Source organism: Myodes glareolus, chromosome 23 (genome assembly GCF_982192425.1).
Source record: "Myodes glareolus chromosome 23, mMyoGla1.1, whole genome shotgun sequence".
Lineage (NCBI taxonomy): Eukaryota > Metazoa > Chordata > Mammalia > Rodentia > Cricetidae > Myodes > Myodes glareolus.
In genome coordinates, this window is record NC_142048.1 from 10,065,390 (window position 1) to 10,091,657 (window position 26,268).

The 26,268-nt window shown below is 45.0% G+C and overlaps 1 protein-coding gene across 2 annotated transcripts; it reads left to right on the forward strand.

Annotated features, from left to right (window-relative positions):
* The first annotated feature begins 3,145 nt into the window (after nt 1-3,145).
* Apela (apelin receptor early endogenous ligand) lies at nt 3,146-15,584 on the forward strand. 2 transcript variants are annotated; one of them, XM_085680582.2, is made up of 3 exons: nt 3,146-3,436; nt 4,566-4,655; nt 15,050-15,584. In XM_085680582.2, exons 1-2 carry the CDS (start codon nt 3,361-3,363, stop codon nt 4,652-4,654), a joined length of 165 nt encoding a protein of 54 aa, XP_085536708.1. In that variant the 5' UTR covers nt 3,146-3,360; the 3' UTR covers nt 4,655; nt 15,050-15,584. The 2 variants fall into 2 exon arrangements, with proteins under 2 accessions (XP_085536708.1, XP_048298689.1); XM_048442732.3 differs by having other exon boundaries at nt 3,148-3,436; nt 15,022-15,584.
* Nucleotides 15,585-26,268: the final 10,684 nt, after the last annotated feature.

The window sequence follows — 26,268 nt, forward strand, 5'->3', positions numbered from 1 at the left end:
TAGTCGTCTTCTCTACCCTTTGGCCTGTGGCAACTCTGTACTAACTACCACAGTCCATTGCAAAGGAAACGTCTCTGGATATTCTCTGGTGAAGGGCGAGAGCTGCACAGAGCTATGGGGAGATGAAGACTGAGAAGACAGTTTGGGTATCTTCCTTTTTTTGTCTGAGACAGGATCTATAAGTATGGCCTTGAACTCCTTCTCCCTCCTAAGTGCCGGGATTAAATCATCATTTCAATCAGCGGCATGCTGGGTGCTCTCTGCAGAGCCGCTTGCATCATTCTGACTCTGCTTCCGACCAAGATTTCTCCACATCTGCTTCTTCACTGCCAAGATGAATGATTGGCCGTGACTGCAGCCTCACGTTCACAGAAACGCTGTCCATATGGCACTGTTGCTCGGTGCCTGGCATTTCTGTGCTTGGCGTTTTGGTGCCTGACGTTTTGGTGCCTGGCATTTCGGTTGTCGTCAGCTCTATAATCATTTGTTACTGTACTTGTAAAAATAACTGTTGAAGCCAGGTGTGGTGGCACACAATTTTTTCTTTTTCCTTTTGGTTTTTCGAGATAGGTGGAACTCGCTCTGTAGATCAGGATAGCCTCAAACTCAGAAACCTGCCTGCCTCTGCCTTCCGAGTGTAAGGTTTAAAATGTGTGCCCCTACTGTCCTGTTGCAAATTAGCTCTATAGGGGAGATAACCAGGCCAGCGCTGTCACGTAGCAGGGCCAGCATCCTCCGTTCTGAGCGGCTCGCTATGGCCTTGAACTCAGAAAAGTCTAACTTTCCCTTTTTCTTTGTCTATTCTTTTTCTTTCTAACATGTTCCCAAACTTGTCCACGCTCTCTGTGGCACTCTGGGCTTTTCTGCTTTTTCTCTGAAGCTGCTCCCATCATCCACTACGAGGCTGCACAAAAGTATTATGACTTCGTCTCTTCCTCTTTCTCTTTCTCTTCTGGGCAGCTGCCACGATTTACATCTGGCTTTCCCTGTCCTTTTCATCCATCAAACTCTAATAAAACTATCCTGACCTTCCTTTCAATTCTGTTTTAAAACGCTATTAATCCAGGTGAAAAATTCATGAAGGGGAACCCCAGTTTCTCCAGTAAGAACAGGGTCTCATTCTGCAATCCAAGCTAGCCTCAAACTCCATGTGTAGGTCCGAAATGCTTTAAACTCAGAGAAACCTGCCTGCCCTCTGTCTCCTAACTATGGGGATTAACGGTGAGTGCCACCCCACCTGGGAGTTATTTTCAAATCAATGTTTGATGTTTGAACTAGATCATTATTTCATTCATACAAGGACTGTGTATTCGGGTAGAAGACTCAGTTCAGTAGTTAAGAGCCCTTGCTACTTTTTCAGAAGGCCTGAACTGGGTTCTCAGCACCAGTATCAGGGCTCACAACTTGAACTCCGGGTTATCTAATGCCCTCTTCTGTCCTCCTTGGGCAAGCATACACACAACATACACTCAAAGAATTTTCTGTTGTTGTTGTTTTGCTTTTTGAGACAAGGTTTTTGTGCGTATCCTTGACTGTCCTGGAACTTACTCTATAGACCTGGCTGGCCTCCAACTCAGAGATCCACCTTCCTTTGCCTCCCAAATGCTGGGATTAAAGGCATGTATCACCACTGCTCCTGGATTAAACATTCTTAAAACAAAACAAAACCAAAAAACGTAAAACAAGTCTGGAGAGATGGCTCAGCAGCTGAGAGCAGGACCTGCAATAGCAGAGGACCTAGGTTCGTTCCAGGGCTCACTACCTTCTGTAACTCCAGCTCCAGGAGATCTGATGCCCTCTTCTGGCCTCTATGGGCACTGCACATACATGGTGCACAGATATACCTGCAGACAAAACGCCCATACATACTAAATATCATCATTATTATTATTATTATTATTATTATTATTATTATTATTATTAAAATGTAGTCTCTCTGCTATGTAGCCCTGGATGTACTGGAACTCAGCATGTAGACCAGGCTGACTTAGAACTCACAGAGATCTGCCTGCCTCTGCCTTCTGAGTGTTGGGATTAAAGGGGTGAACAACCACAGTGGGTCTTAAATAACTTTAAAAAATGTTTTAAAGAGTTTTAGAGAACATTCTGTATAAACTGCAATGCATAACTAGGCAGAAATGGAATTTTACAGATTGATTTGTAAGATCAAAACAAATTGCATTTGAATTTCAAACCTTAAGAAGTCCAAGGTTATATGTGCCCATCACCTGACTCTAAAGACACCAAATAGATCAAATATAACAAAATATAATCATTCACAACCACTCACATGCACTCTAGGTTTAAAATCTTGGGTCTGTTACTATTTCAGAGTAGAGCTACGTGTCCTTCTGGCTTAGAATAATTACAATAATTCTCACGTATAAGAGCTTTTTATGACAGGTAAGAAAGTCCTTAAACAGGAGCTCTTGGTATGTGTGCAAGACAAAACTAGACTCCCTTTGTTTCTCTGGAGATGAACTAAAAATTCTCTCCATCTATAATGTGGATATAATCTGTGTGCCTGTGGTTACCTGACACTCCACCACGCACACATTTACAACAGAGACTGATTCTGTCTGGGCCCTGCTTGCCTGAACTTCTGAAAACCCTTAGATGTCTGCAGATGAAAATGATCTCCATTACTTTTTAAATTGCACTTAAATAAAAAGATAAACATTTCATAGATTTCCTTCTGAACACCCTAAACTGCGGGACTCTCTGATGATGGAAACCCACACAAATTAAGCCATTTGGAGATTTAATATAAATAGCCCCCACTTTGTAGTAGGCTTGGCAAAGAGGAAGCACTACAACACAGAGTTGGCACCGAGCATTTGGGAATCTTAAAGAACGCTCTGCATTCCTTCTGCGAGAGGACAAAAGAGAAACTTCCTGTCATTTCCACCGGTTTCTGCATGTGGGACCAATATGGGCAATGCAAAGTTTAAACAGATGCAAATGGAGGGAGAAGAGCGGGCCGTGCCTTGCTTTACATTTTCCTTCGTAAACAGATTGACTCGGAGTCAGAGGAGACTTCCCACTGAAGCTGCTGCGGGCCTGAAAGGTCCTCTTCACCAATATTTGCTTATGGAAATAAAGGGGAGTGACCGGAGAAGCCGAGAGGAACGGAGGAGGGGCTTGAGGCGCGTGAGCTCCGATCACAGCCCAGGGCACCAGTAACCTTGTGTGATGTGATCATTAACCTCCTCTGGAAAAAGCTGCTGGCAGCCCTCTGAAGTCTGTCTGTAGGATGCGGGGTGAGCCGGACAGATACTGCTCAGAGTATTTACAGACTGCGTCTTTACTTGGAGAGCTCTTGTTCACTTGTGTGTGAGAGGGAAAAAAAGGAAGAAAAAAATGAGATTTCAGCATTATTTTTTCGTGTTTTTTATCTTTGCAATGAGTCTTCTTTTTATCACCGAACAGAAGCCAGGTAGGTCTTTGAATCATTGGCCTGGGGAGCTTGTCTGTTTGCCTGTTTGTACTTCTGGGTCTCTAAGCCTCCTGTTTATAATGAGAGTGATTTAGGTACACTAGCAATTAAAAGTATTGAGGGAAATAACTAAGAATTTCTGAACCACGTTAGTTATCTCATGGGGAGGGCAGAGGGATACAATTTAGGCATTTTTTCCCCTAAGTAGCTGCATTTTAAAATACTGATATATAGTTTACAATTTTTCTAAGAAAATCAATCTTGAATCTATTGTATGTTGTCCTTACAAGTACAAAGAACTGAGAATGCTGGTCTATTAATAAACCTAGATTTAGGTAAAAGGCGGGTCCAAATCAGGGTATTAAGAGAGCATGCTGCTGATTGGAGGCGGGCAATGTGAATTGGGTTGGTGCCCTGTAAAATCAGGATGCAACATTGTGAGATGATAAACCAGCAGGCTGGCTGCCGCCTCTGGCTCTTTATCACGACGAACTTCGTGAAGAAGAGACGTAAACTCGCGGTCCAAATGCGTTCATCAGTTATAAGTTTTCTGACACATAAAGCCGCAGCCTCAAGTTTCAACGGAAAGATGACAATAGTCACACGCCTGGCTGTCACCACAGAGCTGATTGGCTAGATGGAATTTGGTGCGCCCTGGGCTGAAAAGTCAGATACTGCCTTTGAATTAGAACTCTGGTTGTTCCCAGGTTATTCAAATGAAGACACCTCCCCCACGTCAACTCTTTTACATACATAAGGAAAAAGTTACAAAGTAGCCGGTCCTTTTTTACTGCCAGTAGCAATTGCTACTCACTCCCAAATACAAAAATTGGATTTCTAGTTTTCCAAAACACAGACTGCCCCGGACAATGACTTTGTGAAGCCTGAGTTTCCTAAATAAGATGAGAAGTCTAAGGACGCTGTGGAACAACTACACCAGGAGGATGTCCCCATAGAGATCTTCCGGCTAACCAGGGGTGTCAGGGATGTACCAGTGTGTCTGTGCACCCCAATAATCTGTTTACAGCTTAACCTCATGTGAACATAACCACAGAGCAGATCTATGTTCTCCGGATAACCATGATCGCTGTGTGTTTTTTTAAATTGTTCTTATTTCTCTTTCCTTCAGTTAATATCCCCAGGAAAAGAAAATTACACAGACACCACTGCTTCCGGAGGAGATGCGTTTCACTCCACGCCCGCGTGCCCTTCCCCTGAGGTAGGTAGCTCTGTCCCCAACTCTCTACTTTTAGTCCTAGTCTGTAATGGGATCGTGATTCCCAGTGGTGCAAAAGCTTTAGAGACACGTTGTGCATGCAAGAATGAGAGGGTGTGGCCTTTGGAAACTGCTCTTGTTTAAGGAAGACAATGGGATGGTTAATGGGAAGATGCTCGTGGTTGCTGAGTCTGAGTGGTTATGAGGGTAACGCATTGCGTGTGTTTGAACATTTTAACAATTTAGAAAATCTAGCACTGGGAGAATGCAATCCTAAAAGGATCTTTAAATGTGTATTTTGGAAACACTGGAAGCTCCAAGTGCAGGCTTCTTATTAGATCAGTGTGGGTTTGGAAGCATTTGGACATTTTAAGCCAGCCCGTTAACAGTGACAGAGCAGCCGCACTGCTTCAAGCTTAATGTATAAAATCAACTTAATACCATCAGCGGCAAGGCAGCTTCCAGCCTCCTTCTCAGTGCTGGTCTTGATGGTTGTAGTTTTAAGGATAAGTCCCGAGTCAAACTTTGTCCATCCCCGTTGCATTTTTCACACTCACCAAAAGGCCGATGGCTTTTCCAGCACACATCCATGAACACTACTAGCTCAATTAGTCTCAAATGCTGCCCAAGTTTAAGTCATTTCAGACAAAAAGAAAGAAGGAGAGAGAGAAAGGGCAGAAGGAAGGCAGGCAGAAAGGAAGGAAGAAAGATATTTTGACACTCATTTGTAATTAACTTTAACTTTTTGGTTCGTTTAAAGTAGTCTTAAGGGGAAAAAAAAACCTACCACAGCGATACCCCCAGCTGGGTAAGGCACACAGGCATTTGCTAAATTAGCTTATTCAGTTGGTCTGTAGACTGTAGCTTTTATGGGCCTATTCATCTGGTGTAAAGAATGGTTGCTATGTCTATTGTTTAATACATGCTTTTCAAACCCGGTGAAAGCCCCAGAGAGGAAACGAAGAAAGAGCAAGTCAGTAATAAACATTTATCAGAGGAGGAGACAGAAAGCCAAGGTTTCTGTGCACGGATCTGTGACGCATTAACACTCTTTCCCATCAGAGCTCTGGAAGGCATGTCTGGTAGAGGAACCTAGGGAAGTACAGTGGGAGGCTTCTCCAAAGCTCATGCACGGTGACTGAAACAGGCTGTGAAAGGATTTGATATGCTAAAGTGGCCTTTGGTGTGTGTTGATCAACCTCACCTTGTACTACAGCAGTAAAATGCCTTTAGGAGGACTGGAGGAATCGCAGATTACCCCCCCCACATTCCTCCATAAATAACAAAGACAATGGGGGCGCTTTTCACAGTAGCAAAAGGATCCCTGTATACACAAAGAAGATGCCCCCCAAAATGCAAACACAAGTCCTTAGTTAGCCACCCTTTATCTTGGCTTTCTGCACAAAGGCCCCTGCTATAAAAATCCAGGTCGTAAATAAGTAAGCTTGATAAAGTAGTGCAATTTGACTTGTCAAAGTTAAGGGAAAGTTTGACCCGGAAGCCAAGTTTACCAACCCAGGGAAATTTGAATAAAACCAATATAAGCCTCCTAATAGCAAGGACCTTTCTGAAAGTGGCTGGTGGCTCTATAGTCTGCTCACGTTACAGCATCCATTTTCTCAGTGTTTACACTAGCCCTACATCAAGTACACAAACGTCACCTGTTGGAATCCAGTAATTATTATAAGAGCCTATGTAAGATAAACATTAAGATAACTTCCCAAGGTCCCGCTCAGCCAGTACCCATCGCAAGTCCCAACTTCGATTTAAGGACAATTCTCAGGGACCTAAACTGTCCCAATTCCTTTATATCTTGTAATAAAAACATGCTGACTATTGGGTAAAGACGGCCTCCCTGGACAGGTAGCCCACATCACAGGGCGACTTTGATTTCTTCACATTCTCTGCATGCTTTTGTTGAAATCGCTTGCAGTCATTTGACTCGGGAAAAGGGGTTGATAAGGTAAACAAACTGATCCCAGAAATATTGCAGATCAACCCTTGGCGTCGAGACTTAGCTCCGCTAATAGCATGCCCGCCATCTTTATCGCACTCAGTCTGTCACTTCTTACTGTGCTCTGCTGACCCTCAGCACAACTCCGAGCCTTGAAGACCGGCTCAGTTAAACGTGCTGTATGCAGCACATTGCCTTGATGTATAGTGTTTTCCCCACAGAAATCCCCCAACATCACTTGCTGATCTAAGTGGATTAGCCTGCAGGAAGGCAGGAGAAAGGACTTCAGGAAATGTGAGCTGAGGATAACGTGAGGATGCAGACGGGCGGGGTACAGGATTCCACTGATGAGGGTGCAGACGGGCGGGGCACAGGATTCAGCTGATGAGGATGCAGACGGGCGGGGTACAGGATTTCACTGATGAGGATGCAAAAGGACGGGGTACAGGATTCCACTGATGAGGATGCGGATAGGCGGGTTACAGGATTTCGCTGATGAGGATGCAGACGGGGCGGGGCACAGGATTCCGCTGACTTCCTCTTTCTACATCGCCCTATCTCTTATTTTCACGGAGCAGCCGCTCTGGAACCACGCGCGCCGTTAAGACAGACTTCTCAATGACAAGTGTGGCACGCGTTCGATGTATAGGATTTATTTCTAAGAATATAAAGGTATCAAAAGCAAAAGCCCCACCCACAGCCCACCCTACAGGCCGTTTTCCCTTCTCAGAGTCCGTGGCTATGAAAAGATTTCTATGTTGCTTTCTTGTCAACCAGGTGTTGGGGCACACACTTCTAATCTTAGCACTTAGGAGGTAAGGTGAGAGGGCCAAGACTAGCCTGGGCTACATACACCCTATCTATTAAGTGATTAAATAATTCTCATTCATCTTATTCAAAATGTGCTTCTAAGTCAACTGTGGTAGCCTCCATAATAATCCCAGGCCCTGGACAATGAAGTAAGGAGATCAGGGCCAACCTGGGCTACATGATACCCTGCCTTAAAATAAACAAAAAATAATAAGCAAATAAACATAAAATATAAGTAATAAATTACTCTTAGCACTTAGTAAGAGTGGTTAATAAATTAAAAAATTAAATTAAAGCATTAAATTAAAATTTTAAATTAAGCATTTAAAATATGCTTCTAAACCAGATAGGGTATCTATGTCCATATCTACAACCCAGCACCCTCAAGTTGGAGGCAGGGAGATCCGAAGCCTGAGTTTCCAGAGATCCACCCTCAAAAGTTGCTTTCACCCTCTCTTTTCTTCTCTTCAAATGAGCATGGTATTCTGCCAGGTGTGGGGGTGCATTCCGTTAATCCCAGCACCGAAGAAGCCGAGGCAGGTGGATCTCTGAGAGGGCCAGGCCACCCTGGTCTGCACAGTGAGACCCTTTCAAGGGTAACAAATTGATGCAAATGGTGGCGTTCTGACCCACCTGACCACTGACCAGGCCGCTCCCTTCCCCCATCCACATTTGTCCCAGTCTTCCTCATTCCATTCTGCCTTTAACTGAAATCCAACTCCACCTTTGACACAGAATCCCTTCCAAACTGCTGTGTCCATTGTCCATCATGCAGAAACTCTCTTTAGGAGATCACTTCTTGGGAAGAACGCTTCCGGTAGCCTCACTCAGCAGTGATGTGGAAGGAGGAAGTCAGTGGAATCCTGTGCCCCGCCCGGCTGCATCCTCAGCTTCCTGACACCTCTTCTAGGCTAATCCACTTAGAGCAGCAAGTGATGTTGGAGGATTTCTGTGGGGAAAACAATGTGTCATACCTTTCTGTCACTTTCAATTTTCTTTGTGTGTTGTGTGGGAGGTGTGCCGGGGGCGTGTGGTGCCGTGGAGTGGATGGAAACCAGGATCCTAAGCCTGTGAGGCAAGAATTCAGCTGAAGCTGAGCTGCATGTCCAGTTCATTTTCCTTCGCTCCCACCCTCTCTGCAGGAGCCAGGACCTTGTACTTGCTAACCAAATGCTGCGTCACCAAGTTAAGTGCCTGAGTCCTATTTTTCTGTTTTGCTTTCATGATTCACTGAGGTCTCATATGGAGACTGGAGCGATGGCTCAGAGGATGCGAGCGTGTATAATATCAGACCCGGGACTGGAGTTACAGACGTTTGTGAGCTGCCATGTGGATGCCGAGGATTGAACTCGGGCAGTCTGGAAGAGCAGCCTCATAACCACTAAGTTTTAGTTTTAATTGTGTGTGTGTGTGTGTGTGCACGTGTGCACGCGCATCAGTGAGTGTGAGTGAAACCGAGTTTGTGCACACGAGCTGCAGCTGAATCTAAGGCAATTGTGAGCTTCCTGCTGCGGGTGCTGGCAACCGAACTTAGTTCCCTGGAAAGAGCAGCACATGTCCTTACAGCCGAATCATTTCTCCAGCCTCTGATTTTGCTGGGTTTTTTTTATTTATTTTTATTTTGTGTGTATTGGTGTTTTGCCTGGATGTTTGTCCTTGAGGGTGTGGGACCCCCTGGAACAGAAGTTACAGACTGCTGTGAGCTGCCACGTGGGTGCTGAAATTGAATCTGGAAGAACACCTCTTAGCCTCTGGGCCATCTCTCCAGACCCTTATTATTATTCTTTTAAAACCAAGGTTTCAGAGAGAGAAAGAGAGAATGTTATAATTGTCACTTTAAGAGACAAGCCACGCCCACTCCCTGTAGCCCCTGTCTCCCTTGCCATCTTGGCTTCTCTCTGTTCCCTTTCCCATTCCCTACTTCTTCTCATCTTTCTTCCTCTGTCCTCTTCTCTCTCTTCCTCTTCTTCGTCTTCTTCTTCTTCTTCTTCTTCTTCTTCTTCTCTCTCTCTCTCTCTCCTCTCCTCTTCCTCTCCCTCTTCCTCTCTCTCACCCCCCCTTCTCCCCTTTGGGGGGGGGTTCAAATAGTTCAGGTTGGCTTTGAACTCCTGCTCCTCCTGCCTGCTTCTCTCAAGTGTTAGATCCATCACCATCTCACAGAATTTTATTAGATGTTTAAAGATATTCATCACATCCTTAAGGTTTTTATCGGTATTAAGTTAGAAGCCCCCTGAAGACATTTGGCACTTTAATCAAGGGGTACAAACTTGTTCATAACATAACAGCCCGAGAGCTCCCACAGGGGTTCCGGTTCTTGTGGGCACTTTAAGATCTGCAGCATCTTCACACTGGTTAGGAGGGAGCCGAACACAGAAAACAGACTCCATTGTTGTTTCTGCTGTTGTTTGAAGCAGGGTCTCAAGACGCAGCCCTGAGAGGCCCGGCTCTCGCTGTATAAACCAGGCTGACCTTCAGCTCACAGAAATCCACCTGCCTCTGCCTCCTGAGTGCTGGGGTAATGGGCATGTCCCACTAGACGCACCTGGAAAATGATTAATTTCACAGTTAGTTTAGTCTTTGTGCTCAGAGAAAATCCTTAACACACCTAATCTATAGTTGAAATAAAGCTTTTTGCCAGACAACAGATTTATATAGATAACTATAATGCATGTTTATAATACACATGCCACTCTTTTGTGTTTGTATATACTTCGAACTTGTGTATACACAAAATATCTATCATTAAAGCAAACAATGAGCGCTCTTTACAAGACAGGCTCCCTCGCCTGCTTAGCCCTCCAGTCTTACTCTGTAGACCCAGCATGCATTACACTCACAGTGCTGCGGGAACTCAGGCTTGAGCCACCGCCCCTGGTTTCTCAGTTTGCTCTGAGGTATGTGAGTGTGTGTGTGTGTGTGTCTGTGTGTGTGTGTCTGTGTGTGTCTGTGTGTGTCTGTGTCTGTGTGTGTGTGTGTCTGTGTGTGTGTGTGTCTGTGTGTGTGTGTGTCTGTGTGTGTGTGTCTGTGTGTGTGTGTGTCTGTGTGTGTGTGTCTGTGTGTGTGTGTCTGTGTGTGTGTGTCTGTGTGTGTGTCTGTGTGTGTGTGTCTGTGTGTCTGTGTCTGTGTGTGTGAGTGTGTGTGTGTGTGTGAGTGTGTGTGTGTCTGTGTGTGTGTGTGTGTGTCTGTGTGTGTGTGTGTCTGTGTGTGTGTCTGTGTGTGTGTGTGTGTGGAGAGGGGCGGTAGTATCTCCTGGATGGTCTCATGCTCATTATAGAACTGAGGATGCCCTTGAACTTGTGACTTTCCTGTCTCTAGCTTCCAGTGCTTCAGTCCGCAAGTGCCGGGGTTTACACGCATTCGCCCACTGCTCCTTCTGTTTCTTTGTTGCTCAGCTGACCCTGACATCCTGGGTTCTGGGGATGCTCCTGCCTCAGGCTCAGATTGTCTGCAGCATTGTATCCAACTCCTACGTGTCTTCGTCACTTTTTAATTAGTCACCTATTGAAAGCAGGCAACCTGTGTTTAGTGCCCGGCACAAACGTATGGAATGTTACTGCCGCTGGAGAATTCCACCAAGTCGGGCTGAAACACTTAAGTTCATCTCTAATCTGCTGTGTGTGCCAGGCTGTTTTGTTTCCCTGATCCAGCTGCTGCTTTGCCTGCACACAAGAACTGTTTCTTACATTTTCCCGCTCCTTTCAAATTTCCAGTTCTTACATCTTTTGGATCTACTTTTGCATCTTATCTCACAGAAAGAAAAAAAAAAAGCCAAGCCATCAGATGACCTTAATCCCACCCAGTTCCCTGCATCCTGCTCAGCCTTACCCTCTCTTTGGTGCCATGGAAGACATCTTGCCGTGGATGCCTCTCCCTTTGCCGGCCTCGTTTCTCTTTCTTTGGGCTGGACGTGAGCGTGGAGGCTGACACACTAACAAGCCTGCATCCTGAAACACTGCATTGGCACGCTTCTGTGCTCTCAGCATCCCATGACTGGTCAGCAGTCATCCTTCTCGGCTCATTCTTTGGCAGCCCCCTCTAATCTGTTTAATTCCCTGTAAATGGTTCTCACCGGGCCGGTGAGACGGCTCAGTGGGTAAGACCCACCAGGTGGAAGGAGGAAACAGATTCCCTCAGGTTGTCCTCTGGACTCTACATATGTGCCCCAAACAGACAAAATGAAAGTTTTTCACCTGACTATCAGTCATCTTTCTTCCTAAATGAATTTGGAGAGTTTCAGTCTTAAGTTTCTTCGTTGTGTTGCTTTAAATTTTGTTTCAGCGTCTTCTTGTGGAGCTCTGGTTGGCCTGGAACTCGCTAGGTCAGGCTGATTAGAACTTGTATCCATCCCACTTCTTCATTCAGCATGGCTGTATGCATGTATGAAGTGTGGTGCACCGAACTTTTACTTTGATTTCACTGAAGAATTTAGTTAATTGACTAGTCTGTAAAAATCCCTTCCTGTTGGGCATGGCAGTGCCATAGGTCTTTAATCCCAAATTTGGGAGGTAGAGACATGGAAATCCATAGTTCACGGCCAGCTTTAGGTGCATGAGGAATTCAAGGAAAGCCTGGGCTACAAAAGATATATCAAGTAGAAAGAGGGAGAGAGAAGCAAGCAAGCAAGCAAAGACAGGCATTGTTTTGTTTGTTTTTAATCGCAGCACTCAGAAGCAGAGGCAGGTGGATCTCTGTGACTTCCAAGACAGCCTGACTATGTAGAGAAACCCTGCCCCAAAAACCTAAAAAAAAAAAAAAAAGGCCAGGTTGACTTTGAGAGCTGGAGACCAGCCTGATCTTTATGGAAAGTTCAAGGCCTATCTCAAAACAACAAAAACAAACAAATCTACACCAGACGTGGTGATTCTTTCTCCAGAGGCTAAGACAGGACTGAGAGTTTCAGGTCAGCCTAGGCTACCTACTGAAATAGTGAGACTCAGTCAGTCTAAAATAAACAAACGCAAAGCCCCTTCCCAGACACCAGAACAAAACACCCCCTCATTTTCTCTAGTCCCTGAGCAGGGGCTTTCTGCCTTGCACACTAGAGTGTATCTGTGCACGTCCTGCCCTGGAGATGGCTCAGTGGGTAAAGGCCAGTGCTGCCAGACCTGCCGGCCAGAGCTCAGTCCTGGGACCCACGTGCTGGAGGGAGAGAACAAGACTACCACAGGCAGTGCACGTATCCACTATAAATTCCAAATAAAAGATAAATGTAACTTTTCTAAAAATAAAAGATACTGAGAGACCATTTTGACTAGTGAATAAATTGTTCAAAATTAACATTTTTAGGAACCGGAGAATCGGCTGCTCAGGGCTGAGAACAGTCAGTGTCATTGTCAGACCCCAGTTCCTCGCACAGCCTCAGCATCACGTGAGCTCAAGCTCCAGGGTGTCTGAAGTCCTTCGGCCTCTCCAGTCTCTCTCTCTCTCTCTCTCTCTCTCTCTCTCTCGGCCTCTCCAGTCTCTCTCTCTCTCTCTCTCTCTCTCTCTCACACACACACACATAAAATAATTTTTAAAAAATTAACACTTTTATTCTGATAATATTCCGTTGGTCTGCAGTAAATATCTGTTTTGGATGATAAAAACAAAACAGAACAGAACAAATCTACCTCTAAAACATTAAAAGAAATAATTGAGATTGATAAAAGCAAATTAAGATTATTAAATTAAGAAATGTTCTTAGCAGTTTAACTTCATACTTTTGAAGAAACACAGAAACTGCGCTGATGAAATAAGCAATGATAAAGTGTTCTAGGAACGGAGAAGCAGTCGCATTTTCACAAGGCGTGCCTGCATGCCTGTCTGCCGCCTGCCTGTCTGCCTGCATGCCTGTCTGCCGCCTGCCTGTCTGCCTGCATGCATGCCTGTCTGCCGCCTGCCTGTCTGCCTGCATGCCTGTCTGCCGCCTGCCTGTCTGCCTGCATGCCTGTCTGCCTGCATGCATGCCTGTCTGCCGCCTGCCTGTCTGCCTGCATGCCTGTCTGCCTGCATGCCTGTCTGCCGCCTGCCTGTCTGCCTGCATGCCTGTCTGCCTGCATGCCTGTCTGCCGCCTGCCTGTCTGCCTGCATGCCTGTCTGCCTGCATGCCTGTCTGCCTGCATGCCTGTCTGCCGCCTGCCTGTCTGCCTGCATGCCTGTCTGCCGCCTGCCTGTCTGCCTGCATGCCTGTCTGCCGCCTGCCTGTCTGCCTGCATGCCTGTCTGCCTGCATGCATGCCTGTCTGCCGCCTGCCTGTCTGCCTGCATGCCTGCTGCCTGCCTGTCTTTTCTTCCTTCATTTCTTCTTGCTGTTGAGACAGGGTCTCTCTACATAGACAGCCTGGCTGTCCTGGAACTCAGTATTTGGACCATGCTGACCTCCAGCTCACAGAAATCTGCCTGCCTTGGCCTCCGGAGTGGGAGATAAGAGGTGTCACAATGCCAGCCACATTACTACTTTATCTTGATTAGGCTTTAAAAAAAAACTTAAGTAGTTGGGTGATGGTGACGCACACCTTCAATCCCAGCACTCAGGGAGGAAGAGGCAGGCAGACCTCAATCCCAGCACTCAGGGAGACAGAGGCAGGCAGATCTCAATCCCAGCACTCAGGGAGGCAGAGGTAGGCAGATCTCTGTGAGTTCAAAGAGAAACACACAGAGAAACCCTGTCTTGAAAAACAAAACAAAAAATTAAAAATGAGTGTGTATGTATACGTGTAATGTGTATGTCTGTGTTTGCGTATGTGCGCGTGCACAAGCACATTCCTACATGTGCTTGTGGAGGCTGGAGAACAGGCAGCCTTACGTGTCATCTTTGGGAGCCCTGAAACTCCTTTGAGATGCTGAGATGGGTGCTCGCGGGCTTGGAGCGCATCAGTTGGGTTAGACCAGCTGACAGAAGCCCCTGTAACCCTCCAGTCCCACTTCTCGGTGCTGGGTGAAAGTGTCCCCCACTGCACCCAGTGTTCTCACGGTCTGTGGGGACAACCATGGGATGAAATGAGCAGCCTGTTGCTGGAGGCAGTGAGGAGGGAGAAAGAGTGTGCTTGGCATGAGAGGCAGAAGTCAGAAGGTAAATCAGGGAAGAGGACTCCTGGTCCAGCATTGCTTTCTTGGCGTCAGGGTACCTAGGGGTCCTGCGTTATAAATTTCTACTGGGATTAAGGTGTGAGTCACAATACCTGGCTCATGACTCAGAAGAAGAAAAGGGAAGAGGAGCAGAAGAAAATTTCGACCCAGTCCACCCTCTGCTCTGGGGACCATCCTCCCGCACCTTCTGCTTTTTCACCTTCTCCCTTGCTGAAATAAACTTTGATTACTGCTCACTAAGTTAACATTGGTAGAGGTTAGGGAGATGGCTCGGGAGTTAAGAGAACTGGTTGCTCTCGCAAGAACCAAGCTGGCACAGAACCACCTGTAACCTCACTCCTAGGGGATGTAATGCCCTGCTCTGGCCTCCATAGGCACCACACACATGCGCACAGACATACATGCTGGTAAAGCACCCACAAAAAGCACACATAAAAATTAAGAATAACTTAGAAAAAAATAAACAAAACTTCAGCATAGATGAATTGATGTATGGGATAGCCGTTCTTACGCTACTGTGTTTGTCGCTCCCGAACAGAAAATTCTGATTTTGTTGGTTCTGCCAGAAGCAGCGTCAAAGCTGAGATGCCGGACCACCCTAAGACAACCTCAGCGCGGCGGGAGTGGGCAGCTGGGTGTAACCACGCAAGCAGGAGTTGTCGCAACGTGTCTGGATGGCTGTAGGCACATGACTGTTCTTCTGCATTTTCTTTGAGAAGAAAGTAATATAAATGGAAGAAGACAGTGTTGAAGCACACGAGCCTGTCCGTGTAACAATCCCCACCTTTCTCTACATGTTATTCTATTGTCATGATAGTCATTATATATGGTGATGGGTTTCATAAAGATATTTACATACAAACGTATTGTGTACCTTGACTATATTTACACATATGTACGTCATGTACAGTCACTATATTTTCATACATGTACATTACATGTATTGACTTATTTGCACATGTGTTCTCCTCTTTCGCTCCCTTCACCTTCCCTTTCATATACCCAGACAATTTCGATTCTGTTTTAATGACATGTACAAGTGAGTGACTTTATTGCACATTATTCTTCTTACATGTATTAAAAAGAAAATGACTTCTTTAATATTATATTTATTTGTTTATTGAGTGTGGATGGGTACCTCTTTGTGATGGAAGTCTGGGGAGCTCAGAGGACAACTTCCAAAAGCCACCTTCCTTTTACCATGTGGGGCCTAGGAATCAAAGCAAGGCTGTCAGGCTTGGCAACAGCTCCCCTACCTGCTGAGCCATCTCACTGGCTCAAGAAAACTACTTTCTTTTAAAATGTATGAAGTGGGTTTTTTTTAATTATTATTGATTTTTATATATACAGTATTCTGCCTGCATGTTTGTCTGCAGGCCAGAAGAGGACACCAGACCTTATTACAGATGGTTGTGAGCCACCAGGTAGTTGTGGGAATTAAAAAACTCAGGGCCTCTGGAAGATCAGCCTTGTAACCTCTGAGCCGTTGCTCCAGGCCCCAGGAAACTGCTTTTTTAAAGACTGAGGATGCAACTCCGTAGAGAGCTTGCCGATTGTGAATAAAGCTCTAGGCTGATCACCAACACTGAGTAAAATGAGAAATGATGGCAAAACATGTAGCACCCCAACACTGGTACATGTGTAGTCCATGTATGCTATCATACATACACGCCATCACACACATGCCATCACGCATACCATCAGGATCTCGTGGAGCAGAAAAGGCAGAGAGGTGGAAGGATCAAAAAGTTCAAGGTTACTTGAGGCTGCACAGTTTGAGGACACCCTGCACTACATGAGATCTGTCTCAAGTAAATACTACTGGAAATCTGGCTTGAGTGCAATGAACATATTTTTAATCCTAGCTCTGTAGATGCTGAGGCAGGAGAATCGGAAATGGAAGATCAGTCTGGGCTATAGCAGACCCATGTCTCAGGTGGGCGGGGAGAAAAAGAAAAAAAAAGTAGAAGGTCAGGCATGGTGGCACACTCCTTTAATCCCAGCACTCAGGAGGCAAAGGCAGAAGGATCTCTGTAATTGTGATTCTAGTCTGGTTTAGAAACCCTGCCTTAAAAAAGGGCGGGGGGGGGGGGGGAAGGGGAGAATCAGTTGCATTGACTAGCTTTTCAGAGTAAAAAAAAAAAAAATTAAGCTAACAGTATAGAAGGCAAAAATAATTGAAATGTATTGCATGCATGTATGAACCCCCCAAAATGGTTTTTTTTAAAAAGAAGTCAGTGGCGTTTTAAACATTTTATACTGAATATGTCTGTTTTGTATGTGTTCACATGTATGTATGAGCCACATGTGTCACCAGACTCATGCAGAAGTTAAAGAACTTGCTAGAGTCTGTCTTCCTTCCACTGTGTGCTTTTTCTCAGCTTTTCCTGTCTGTGTTTTTGTCTTTTGTTTTTTTCTGAGACAGGGTTTCTCTGTGTAACCCTGGTTGTCTTAGAACTCACACTGTAGACCAGGCCTTGAACTCAGAGATCTGGCTGCCTCTGCTCCTGAGTGCTGGAATTAAGGTGTGCATCACTACCAACTAGCCACCCTTAATTTTTAAAAAAAGAAATTTGAGGTTGTTAAAGAATTTGGCAGGTTGTAGTGGCTCATGTCTGCAGGATGTGCTCAAGAGGCAGAGGCAGGAGGATCATAGTCTAAAGCAAGACCAACCTGGGCAACACCTACAATAAAGATACATTGTTTTCATGTTTGAATCATAAAAGAATACATAGAAGATATTCCATTCTTTAAAAAAAAAATTGACCATTCTCAACACCACTAGAAAAGAAAAAAACTTGAAAATAACAAATCTGGCACAACCGTGGGTTTTTTGGCTGGCAGTCAGAGCTTATTAGAAGACTTGGAGCTGGGTGTGGGGGCTCCTGCCTGGAACCCCAGAGTTTGGGAAGCTGAGGCAGGAGGAGTGTCATGAGCTTGAAGTTAGCGTGGGCAGCATGATAAGTTCTCACCTGTCGGGGCTACAGATAAGACCTTGCCTCCAAAATAAATAAGTAGGTAAGTAGGTAGATAGATAGACAGACAGACAGACAGACAGACCAAACATGCCCCCTCAAAAGAACAAACCTAAACCAGTCAACCAAGCAAAACCTGTCTTTTAGGATGGAAAATTATATAGAACATTTCCATTAAATTTACACACAAAAAAAATGTCTAGAAAATGCCCTCAGTCATTATTGTATTTTTATGTTTATTTTTAATCGTGTGTGTGTGTGTGTGTGTGTGTGTGTGTGTGTGTGTGTGTGTGTTGGTGCAGATGCCCACCAAGGCCAGAAGAGGACATCAGATCCCCTGGAGCTGGAGTTACAGGTGGCTGTGAACCACCCAACGTGGGTGCTGGAAGTCAAACCCCAGTCCTCCACTAGAACAGGGAAAATGCACATAAACCAAAACAGAAATGGTTGGAAATCTTCAGCTTTGCTAAAGGCTTTAATACGATGAGTTTTGGAAAGCAAACAATAAAAAGACCTTCTACGTTTGTAATCTGAGAGAGAAGCAGATATTTCCCTTGTGAGAGATTAAGGTGTTCTCGTAGCTGGGCCTGGGAACACTCCTGTTAGGAAGTGCTGGGAAGACCTTGGGAGGCTGGGGCAGTTCAAGGCCAGTCTAGGATACCTAATGAGTTCCTGGACAGCCTGGGATACATAATGAGTTCCTGGACAGCCTGGGATGCATCGTGAAAACCTGATGAGAAAAGAAACGGAGAGAGGCAAGAACGAAGAGAGAAAGATGGAAGGATGGAAGGAGAGAAGGAGGGGAGGGAGGGAGCAATATAACAAACTTCAAACCATTCAGGCTTGGATTCGAACTCTGTTCTAACAGCAGGGCTAAACCACAACAACAGCATAAAATGCACGGACATACCATATCATGCTACCTTATAGGCATCTGCTTCATACTACATGTAAAAGGTTTGCCATGTGTAAACATGGAGACCAAGTGTACACCGCTACAATCGGGAAAACCGTCAGAGAGAAGGCCACAGAGCATCGCAGGGTAACAGGCATGAAGAGTTTTTCTTGACTGAGAAGCTACTTCATATTCTGACCATTTGCAGGCTCAGTAAAGGAGTAAAGCTGCAAGTCAGACTGCTGCCGGCCTATGCTGGCAAGAAAGGAAGCGTTAGTTACAAAAAGCAATTGCTTTAGAGGCTGGGGACTTCGCTTTGTCAGTAGAGGGCGAGCATGTACAACACTCTGAATTAGATCCCAGTAACACATAAACAGGGCTTGATGGCACACAGCAAATGCCTTCGCATGTGGGAGGTGGAGCAGGAGGCTCAAAAACAAATCCAGCCTGGGCTACATGAGATCTTTCTCAGAAAAAGGGTAAGAACACTTGGTCCAGGAGAATACATTAAAGCCTATCCATTAGCTCTTAGTGAGCGTTTACCATATAGACTGGACTCACCCTGCTGCAGTTCCTAAAAAGCATGGTCACCATCTCTGTATTCACTGTCATGCTGGTGTGGCTTTACCTGGAGCAATTTTTCAAACTTAAACTAAAAATTACACTTACTTATTTTTGCGTGTATATGAGTGTTTATGGGCACGCACAAAGCACGGCACACATGCAAGTCTCGACCTCGGGCTTTTCAATCCGGGATGGAGAAATGCTTTCGTTTAAGTAGTCCAGTTGACAATTTGAGTCTCAGTCAGGTGCAGTGCTGTAGGCTTATAATCATAGGACTTGGAAGACTAAGGCAAGAGGGTAAAAGTTGGAGGCTAGACAGACAGTTCAGTGGTTAAGAGCACTTACTGCTCTTCCACAGGACCAGGGATCAAGTCTCAGCAATCTATATGATGGCTCACAAACGTTAACTCCAGTTTCAAGGAATCTGGTGCCCTCTTCTGGACGCCATAGGCACTGCATGGACACATGATTCATAGACATACAGGTAGGCAAATCTCCACACACAAAACAAAAATAAGATCTTAAAATGAAAAAAAAAAACCACTAAATTTAAGAAGATAAGTTTGAGGCTAGTCTGGGCTACATACTGAGACTCAGTCTCAAAACACAAAAAACAAATCCCAAAAGGCATTTCTGGCATATATATACATATATAATTTATTATATGTAAATTACATATCATATAATATTTATATATTATAAATCTATATTACTTATATATTACTATATATAATATATATTATATTATATATTATAACATATATTACTCATAGATTTATAATATATAAATTGTATATTATAAATTATATACTATATATAATTTTGTGTATGTATAATTTATTATTTCTAATTTATTATGTGTCATATGATTTATTATATATATACATATATATGTATAATATCTTATATTAAGATAAGAACTGAGCTAGTCATGATGGCATATGCCTTTAATCCCATTTCCTAAGAAGCAAAATCAAGAAGATCTTTGTGAGTTGGAAGCCAGTTCTTCTACACAGCAAGGCCCACGCTGGTCAGTGCTATATCGTGAGACCCTGTCCCCTCTAAAAACTGAAAATGTGCATGAGGGGTGACTGGTAGGGCACCTGCTGCCAAGTCCCCAGGACACACACGGTGGGTGGCGAGAATGAACTGCCGCAAGCTGTACTCTGACTTCCACACCCACGTCATGCGAACCCACACGCTTACACACATGAGCAGCTAAGACTTTATCAGGGCCATTGTTTCTCTAGCTCACACTTCCTTCCGTCTAACTGCTCACTTCCCATCCTTGGAGATTTTATTTTATTTCATTATATTGGTTCTTTGAGACAGGGTTTGTCTGTGTAGCCCTGGCTGTCCAAGAACTCACACTATGTAGATCAGGCTGGTCTTGAATTCACAGAGCTCTACCTGCGTCTGCCTCCCCATCTTGGAGCTTTTAAAAGTATTGAAAGATATCTTCCAATTCTTCCTAGATGTTCTTTCAAGATGCAAATATTTCCAGGTAAGTGCCTTAAATCCCAGCACTCAGGAGGCAGAGGCAGACAGATCTCAGAGTTCAAGGGCAGCCTGATATATAGATCAAGTTCCAAGACACCCATGGATACACAGTGAGACCTTGTCTCACGAAGAAAAAACAATTAAAAACAGCCAAAACAAATATTACACCAGGTTTGTTTTTTATTAATGATTTATTTTATGTGTATGAGTGTTTAGGCTGTATATATGTCTGTGCCATTTGTTTTTCTGGTACATTTGGAAGCCAGAGAGGACATCAGATCCCCAGAACTGGAGTTATGGAATAGTGAGAGCCACCATGTGGGAGATGGGGCCCAATGTGGATCCTCTGCAAGAGCAACAAGTGGCCAAACGCTGACTCATCTCTCCAACCCTAATATCTCAGCACATTTAAATTATTTCACTGTCTTTCCCTACCACTTGTTTAAAAATAAAATAATCCCGAAGAGCCTCAGGCACTGATTTGCTCATCTCACAATCTTTGCATTTTCTAAGCGAAGCATCTCCCTACTTCCTGATAGTGCGGCCGAAGGACCTCTCTCAGCCCTTTGGGGAACCAAATTATTTGAAGGCAAAAGGCTTTTAAAAACAAACAAACAAACAAACAAACAAAAAAGGCTCTATTTTGTCTTGAAAACCGTTATCCTCAAATTTCTCCAACCACTTCATAACCATCCTTCAACCCTGGTGATTCTCAATGTGAAATGGGTCAAAATTCCACAAAGGAGCAGAATGACGCACAATGCTGGCCCGTTGAGATGGAAACTTTACCCACCGAGGTACGGGTTCCTGTTCCACACCTTACCTTGCCCTTCCGCCTGTGAGAAGCAGCGTAGCTGCAGGACTCCTCTCATTTATGCGAGAAGGAGGTTTAGCCTTTTGATTTTACAGTCTGGGTTTTCTGCGGCTGTTTGTTTTGCCCTTTACATCTAGTTATGTCGTAAGGAGGCGATAGCCAGGCTCCAGCAAGCCGGGGTTGACGCGATGCAGCTGAGCCCAATCACCTTTCTCTTTGGCTTCCTTCTTTTTCTCATCACTTTCCTTCACCTGTTTTAGGAAACTGTCTCTGCGAAATAGGCGGCTCGAAGATCTTGAAGAGACTTCAGCCTGTTTAGAGCCTTCCAGTTTGGCATAGTGATATTCACGGGCGTTTCTCTTGAACCATCTCATGAGTAGTCAAACAACTCCGTGTTTTCTGAAAGGTCTAGACAACACCTTTCCCTCTGTGCTTGCCTTTAAAAAACAAACAAATAAGCAAAGAAATGAAAACGGCCGTTCTAAACCAAAGAAAGTCTCTAAATCAGCTGGCAGCCTTTCTGTGGTCCTCCAGCTGCCCTCAAGGCAACAAAACCACTGCAGCAAAACTCAGAGAATGTCTCCAGGAGGAATTAAATGATTGCTTCGTTGGCTTGACCAATCAGGGCAATCACCTGCGGCTGTTTAGGCACAAAGCCAGCTATGGGAGGGTGAGAGGTATCGGGCATGCGCAGTACCAATCTCCGTCCACGTCCACTGGAGCTGCCAATCACCATAAAGGCAGGACCAGTCCCGCCGCCCCACCACCACCCCACGAAGCAGGACTGCCCCACCTGCGGAGGGGATGCTCGGAGGTTTGTTCTAGGTAGCTCTCTCTGCTTCGTGCAGTGTCTGGTGTAAGACCATCTCTAGGAGGTAAAGTGAAGGAGCACGGCATCTGTGAGACGCGAGTGACAGAATTTATGACTGGGTTGAGATGAGATGTTTTTCACAAACGTATTATTAATAGGCAGTTGTGGTTTGAATGTGAGTGTCGCCCACAGGCTCCTGAGTTTGGACCCTTGGGATGCTATCGATGAAGGTGGAGTCCCACTGCGAGATTGATTCACTGGGGCAGACCTTGAGGACTTGTAGGCTCCAACCCATTTCTTGTTCATGTTCACTCTGGTTTCGTTTATTTGTCGAGGGAGGAGGGTATGTGAAGGTAAGAGGACAGCTTATGGAAGTTGGTTCTTACCTTCCATCTTTTTGATGTTGTTTGGTTTTGTTTTGAGACAGGGCCTGACTGCCCTGAAAGTCATTGTGGATCTGAGGCCAGCCAGGTCTACACAGAGGTCAGGTTGCCTCTGCCCCTCCCACCCCCAATGCAGGGATTTGGGGTGTGCACCACTCCGCCTGACTGCCTTTCACTTTTTTTATTTGGTTGGTTTTTCGAGACAGGGTTTCTCTGTGTAGCCCCGGCTGGGCTGTCTTGAAACTTACTCTGTAAACCTGACTGACTTCGAACTCAGAGATCCCTCTGCTTCTGCCTCCCCACTGCAGGGATTAAAAGCGGCCACCACACCCAGCTCTGCCTTCCACCCTTAAAAAATGTATATTTATTAATTTATGTGTACGTGTGCGGGTGACTGCACGCCATGGCGTAGGTGTGGACATCAAAGGACAACTTGCAGGTGTCAATCCTCTTCTTCCACCAGGTGGGATTAAACTCAGGTCGTCCTGTCTGACAGCAAGTGCTTTGACCTGCTAAACCGTCTTGCCAGCTCGTCCGCCCCCGTGGTTGTTTGTGTTTTCTTGTTTATCTTATATGTGGAAGTATTTTGCCCACTTGTAAGAATATATTTGAACCATATGCATGCCTGGTGCCTGAAGAGGCCAGAAGAAGGGGTTGATTCTAGGGCTAGAACTGGGGTGAAAGACTTCGGTTTTTTGTTTCTGTTTGTTTGTTTTCTTTGCTGCACCGTAGGTCCTTGGGCTGAAACCTCTGCGAGAGCAGTAAGTGCTCTTCACTGTTGAGCCAGCTCTCTAGCCTCCCCCACCCCTGCGGCCGCCCTCACCCTCGCCCACCCCACCCCACCCTCGCCCTCCCCTCCCCACCCCCACTCCCCTCCCCACCCCCACTCCCCTCCCCACCCCCACTCCCCTCCCCACCCCCACTCCCCTCCCCACCCCCACCCCTCACCCGGTCGTTTCAGGCAGGGTCTCTTGTTTCCCCAGCTGCACGGTGCACTCCAGATTTGCTGACTCTTCGACTCTGGCCAGTGCCACCTGTTTCCACCTTCTATCTCCCTGCAACGTGGATTATATGTGTCAAGACACTCCATCTGGCTGTGGTATTCTAGGGATTGTTGTATTCTAGGGATGCTGTATTCTAGGGATGCTGTATTCTAGGGATTGTTGTATTCTAGGGATTGTTGTATTCTAGGGATTGTTGTATTCTAGGGATTGTTGTATTCTAGGGATTGTTGTATTCTAGGGATTGTTGTATTCTAGGGATTGTTGTATTCTAGGGATTGTTGTATTCTAGGGATGCTGTATTCTAGGGATGCTGTATTCTAGGGATTGAACTCCCTTTGTCAGGTTTGCAGGACAGGCCCTTCCACCCATGGAGTCATCTCCCCCATCTGATTGGTATTTCCATTTATTTTTAATGATTTCTCTCTTTTTGTTGTGTTTCCAATTCTTATTCTTTTTTCCATTTATTTAACTTCCCCCGCCCCCCATTTTACACACCAACCACAGCTAACCCTCTTTCTCCTCCCCCCACTTCCGGCCTTCACCCCAACCCCCATCCACTTCTCAGAGAGGGTAAAGCTTCCCATGGGGAGTCAACAATGTCTGGCACACCAAGCTGAGGGAGAACCAAGCCCCTTCCCACTAAATCAAGCCTAAACAAAGTATCCCCAAAAGCCAGTTCATGCACCAGAAACAACTCCTGGTCCCACTACTAAGGGACCCCACAAACAGGTCAGGTCACATAATTCTCACCCCCATTCAGAGGACCTAGTTGGGTCCCACGCTGGTTCCCCAGCTGTCAGTCCAGAGTCATGAACTCCCTCTACCTTGGGTCAGCTGTCTCTGATTTTCCCCATCATGATCTTGACACCCCTCCTTACCCCAAATCCTTGCTCGTATGAGCCCTCCTTCTCTTCAACTGTATTCCTGGAGCTCAGCCCAGTGCTTAGCTGTGGATCTCTGCATCTGCTTCCATCAGTTACTGGATGAAGGTTCTATGATGACAATTAGGGCAGTCATCAATCTGATTATAGGGGAAGGCCAGTTCAGGCACCCTCTCCACTATTGCTAGGAGTCTTATCTGGGATTATCCTTGTGGATTCCTGGGAATTTCCCCAGCACCATTTCTACCCTAACCCCATAATAGCTCTCTCTATCAAGATATTTCTTTCATTCCTCTCTCTGCCTCTCCCCCAACTCAACCATCTGGTTCCCTCAAGTTCTCATCCTATATCCCCTCCCCTCTCTCCCTCACCGCTAGTTTACCCAGCAGATCTTAATCTACTTCCCCTTCTTAGGGCAATCCATTCAAGTCCCTCTTAGGGTCCTGCTTGTTACCTAGCTTCTCTGGGGCTGTGGATTGTAGCCTGGTTATCTGTTCCTTTACATCTAATATCCACTTGTGAGTGACTACATACCATATTTGTCTTTCTGGATCTTGATTACCTCACTCAGGATGATTTTTTTTTAGTTCCATCCATTTGCCTACATATTTCAATATATCATTGTTTTGTACCTCTGAGTAATACTCCCTTGTGTCAATGTACCACATTTCCTTTATCCATTCTTCATGGGGGGCATCTAGGTTGTTTCTAGGTTTAGGTTATTACAAATAATGCTGCTATGAACGTAGTTGAGCAAATGCCCTTATGGTATGGTTGAACATTCTTTGGGTACATGTCCCAAGAGTGGTATTGCTGGGTCTTGGGGTAGATTGATTCCCAATTTTCTGAGAAACCTCCATACTAGTTTCCAAAGTGGCTGTACAAGTTTGTACTTCCACCAGCAGTGGAGGAGTGTTCCACTTACATCCTCTCTACCATAAACTGTCATCAGTGTTTTTAATCTTAGCCATTCTGAGAGGTATAAGATGGTATCTCAGAGTCATTTTGATTTGCATTTCCCTGATGGGTAAGGATGTTGAACAATTCCTTAAGTGTCTTTCAGCCACTTGAGATTCTTCTGTTGAGAGTTCTCTGTTTTCATCCGTACCCCATTTTTAAATTGGATTATTTTTATTTTGATGTTTAGTTTCTTGAGTTCTTTATATATTTTTGGAGATCAGCCCTCTGTCATATTTGGGGTAAAGATCTTTTCACATTTCACATTCTCTAGGCTGCCATTTTGTCTTGTTGACCATGTCCTTTGCCTTACAGAAGCTTCTCAGTTATAGGAGGTCCCTTTTATTACTTGTTGCTCTCAGTGTCCATGTTACTGGTGTTATATTCAGGAAATTGTCTCCCGTGCCAATGTGTTCAAGGCTACTTCCCAGTTTCTCTTCTATCAGTGTAACTGGATTTATGTTGAGGTACTTGATCCACTTGGATTTGAGTTTTGTGCATGGTGTCAGATGTGGATTTATTTGCATTCTTCTATATGTTGACATCCAGCTATACCAGCACCATTTGTTGAAGATGCTTTCTTTTTTCCATTGTACAATTTCAACTTCTTTGTCAAAAATCAGGTGTTCATGAGTGTGTGGATTAATGTCAGGGTCTTCAATTCAATTCCATTAATCAATGTGTCTGTTTTTATGCCATAACAACCTGTCTTTACTTCTATAACTCTATAGTAGAGCTTGAAGTCTGAGATAGTGATGCCTTTGGAAGTTCCTTTATAGTATAGGATTGTTTTGGCTATCCTGGGTTTTTTGCTTTTCCATATGAAGTTGGGTATTGTTCTTTCGAGGTCTGTGAAGAATCGTGTTGGGATTTTGATGGGCATTGCATTGAATCTGTAGATTGCTTTTGATAAGATTTTCATTTTGACTGTGTTTATCCCACCTACCCAAGAAAGTGGGACATCTTTCCATTTTCTGATATCTTCAATTTCTTACTTCAAA

Coding starts and splice junctions, on each gene's coding strand:
- Apela (XM_085680582.2), top strand. CDS start 3,361: ATGAGATTTCAGCATTATTTTTTCGTGTTTTTTATCTTTGCAATGAGT. Junction 3,437..4,565: donor TATCACCGAACAGAAGCCAG/GTAGGTCTTTGA, acceptor TCTTTCCTTCAG/TTAATATCCCCAGGAAAAGA.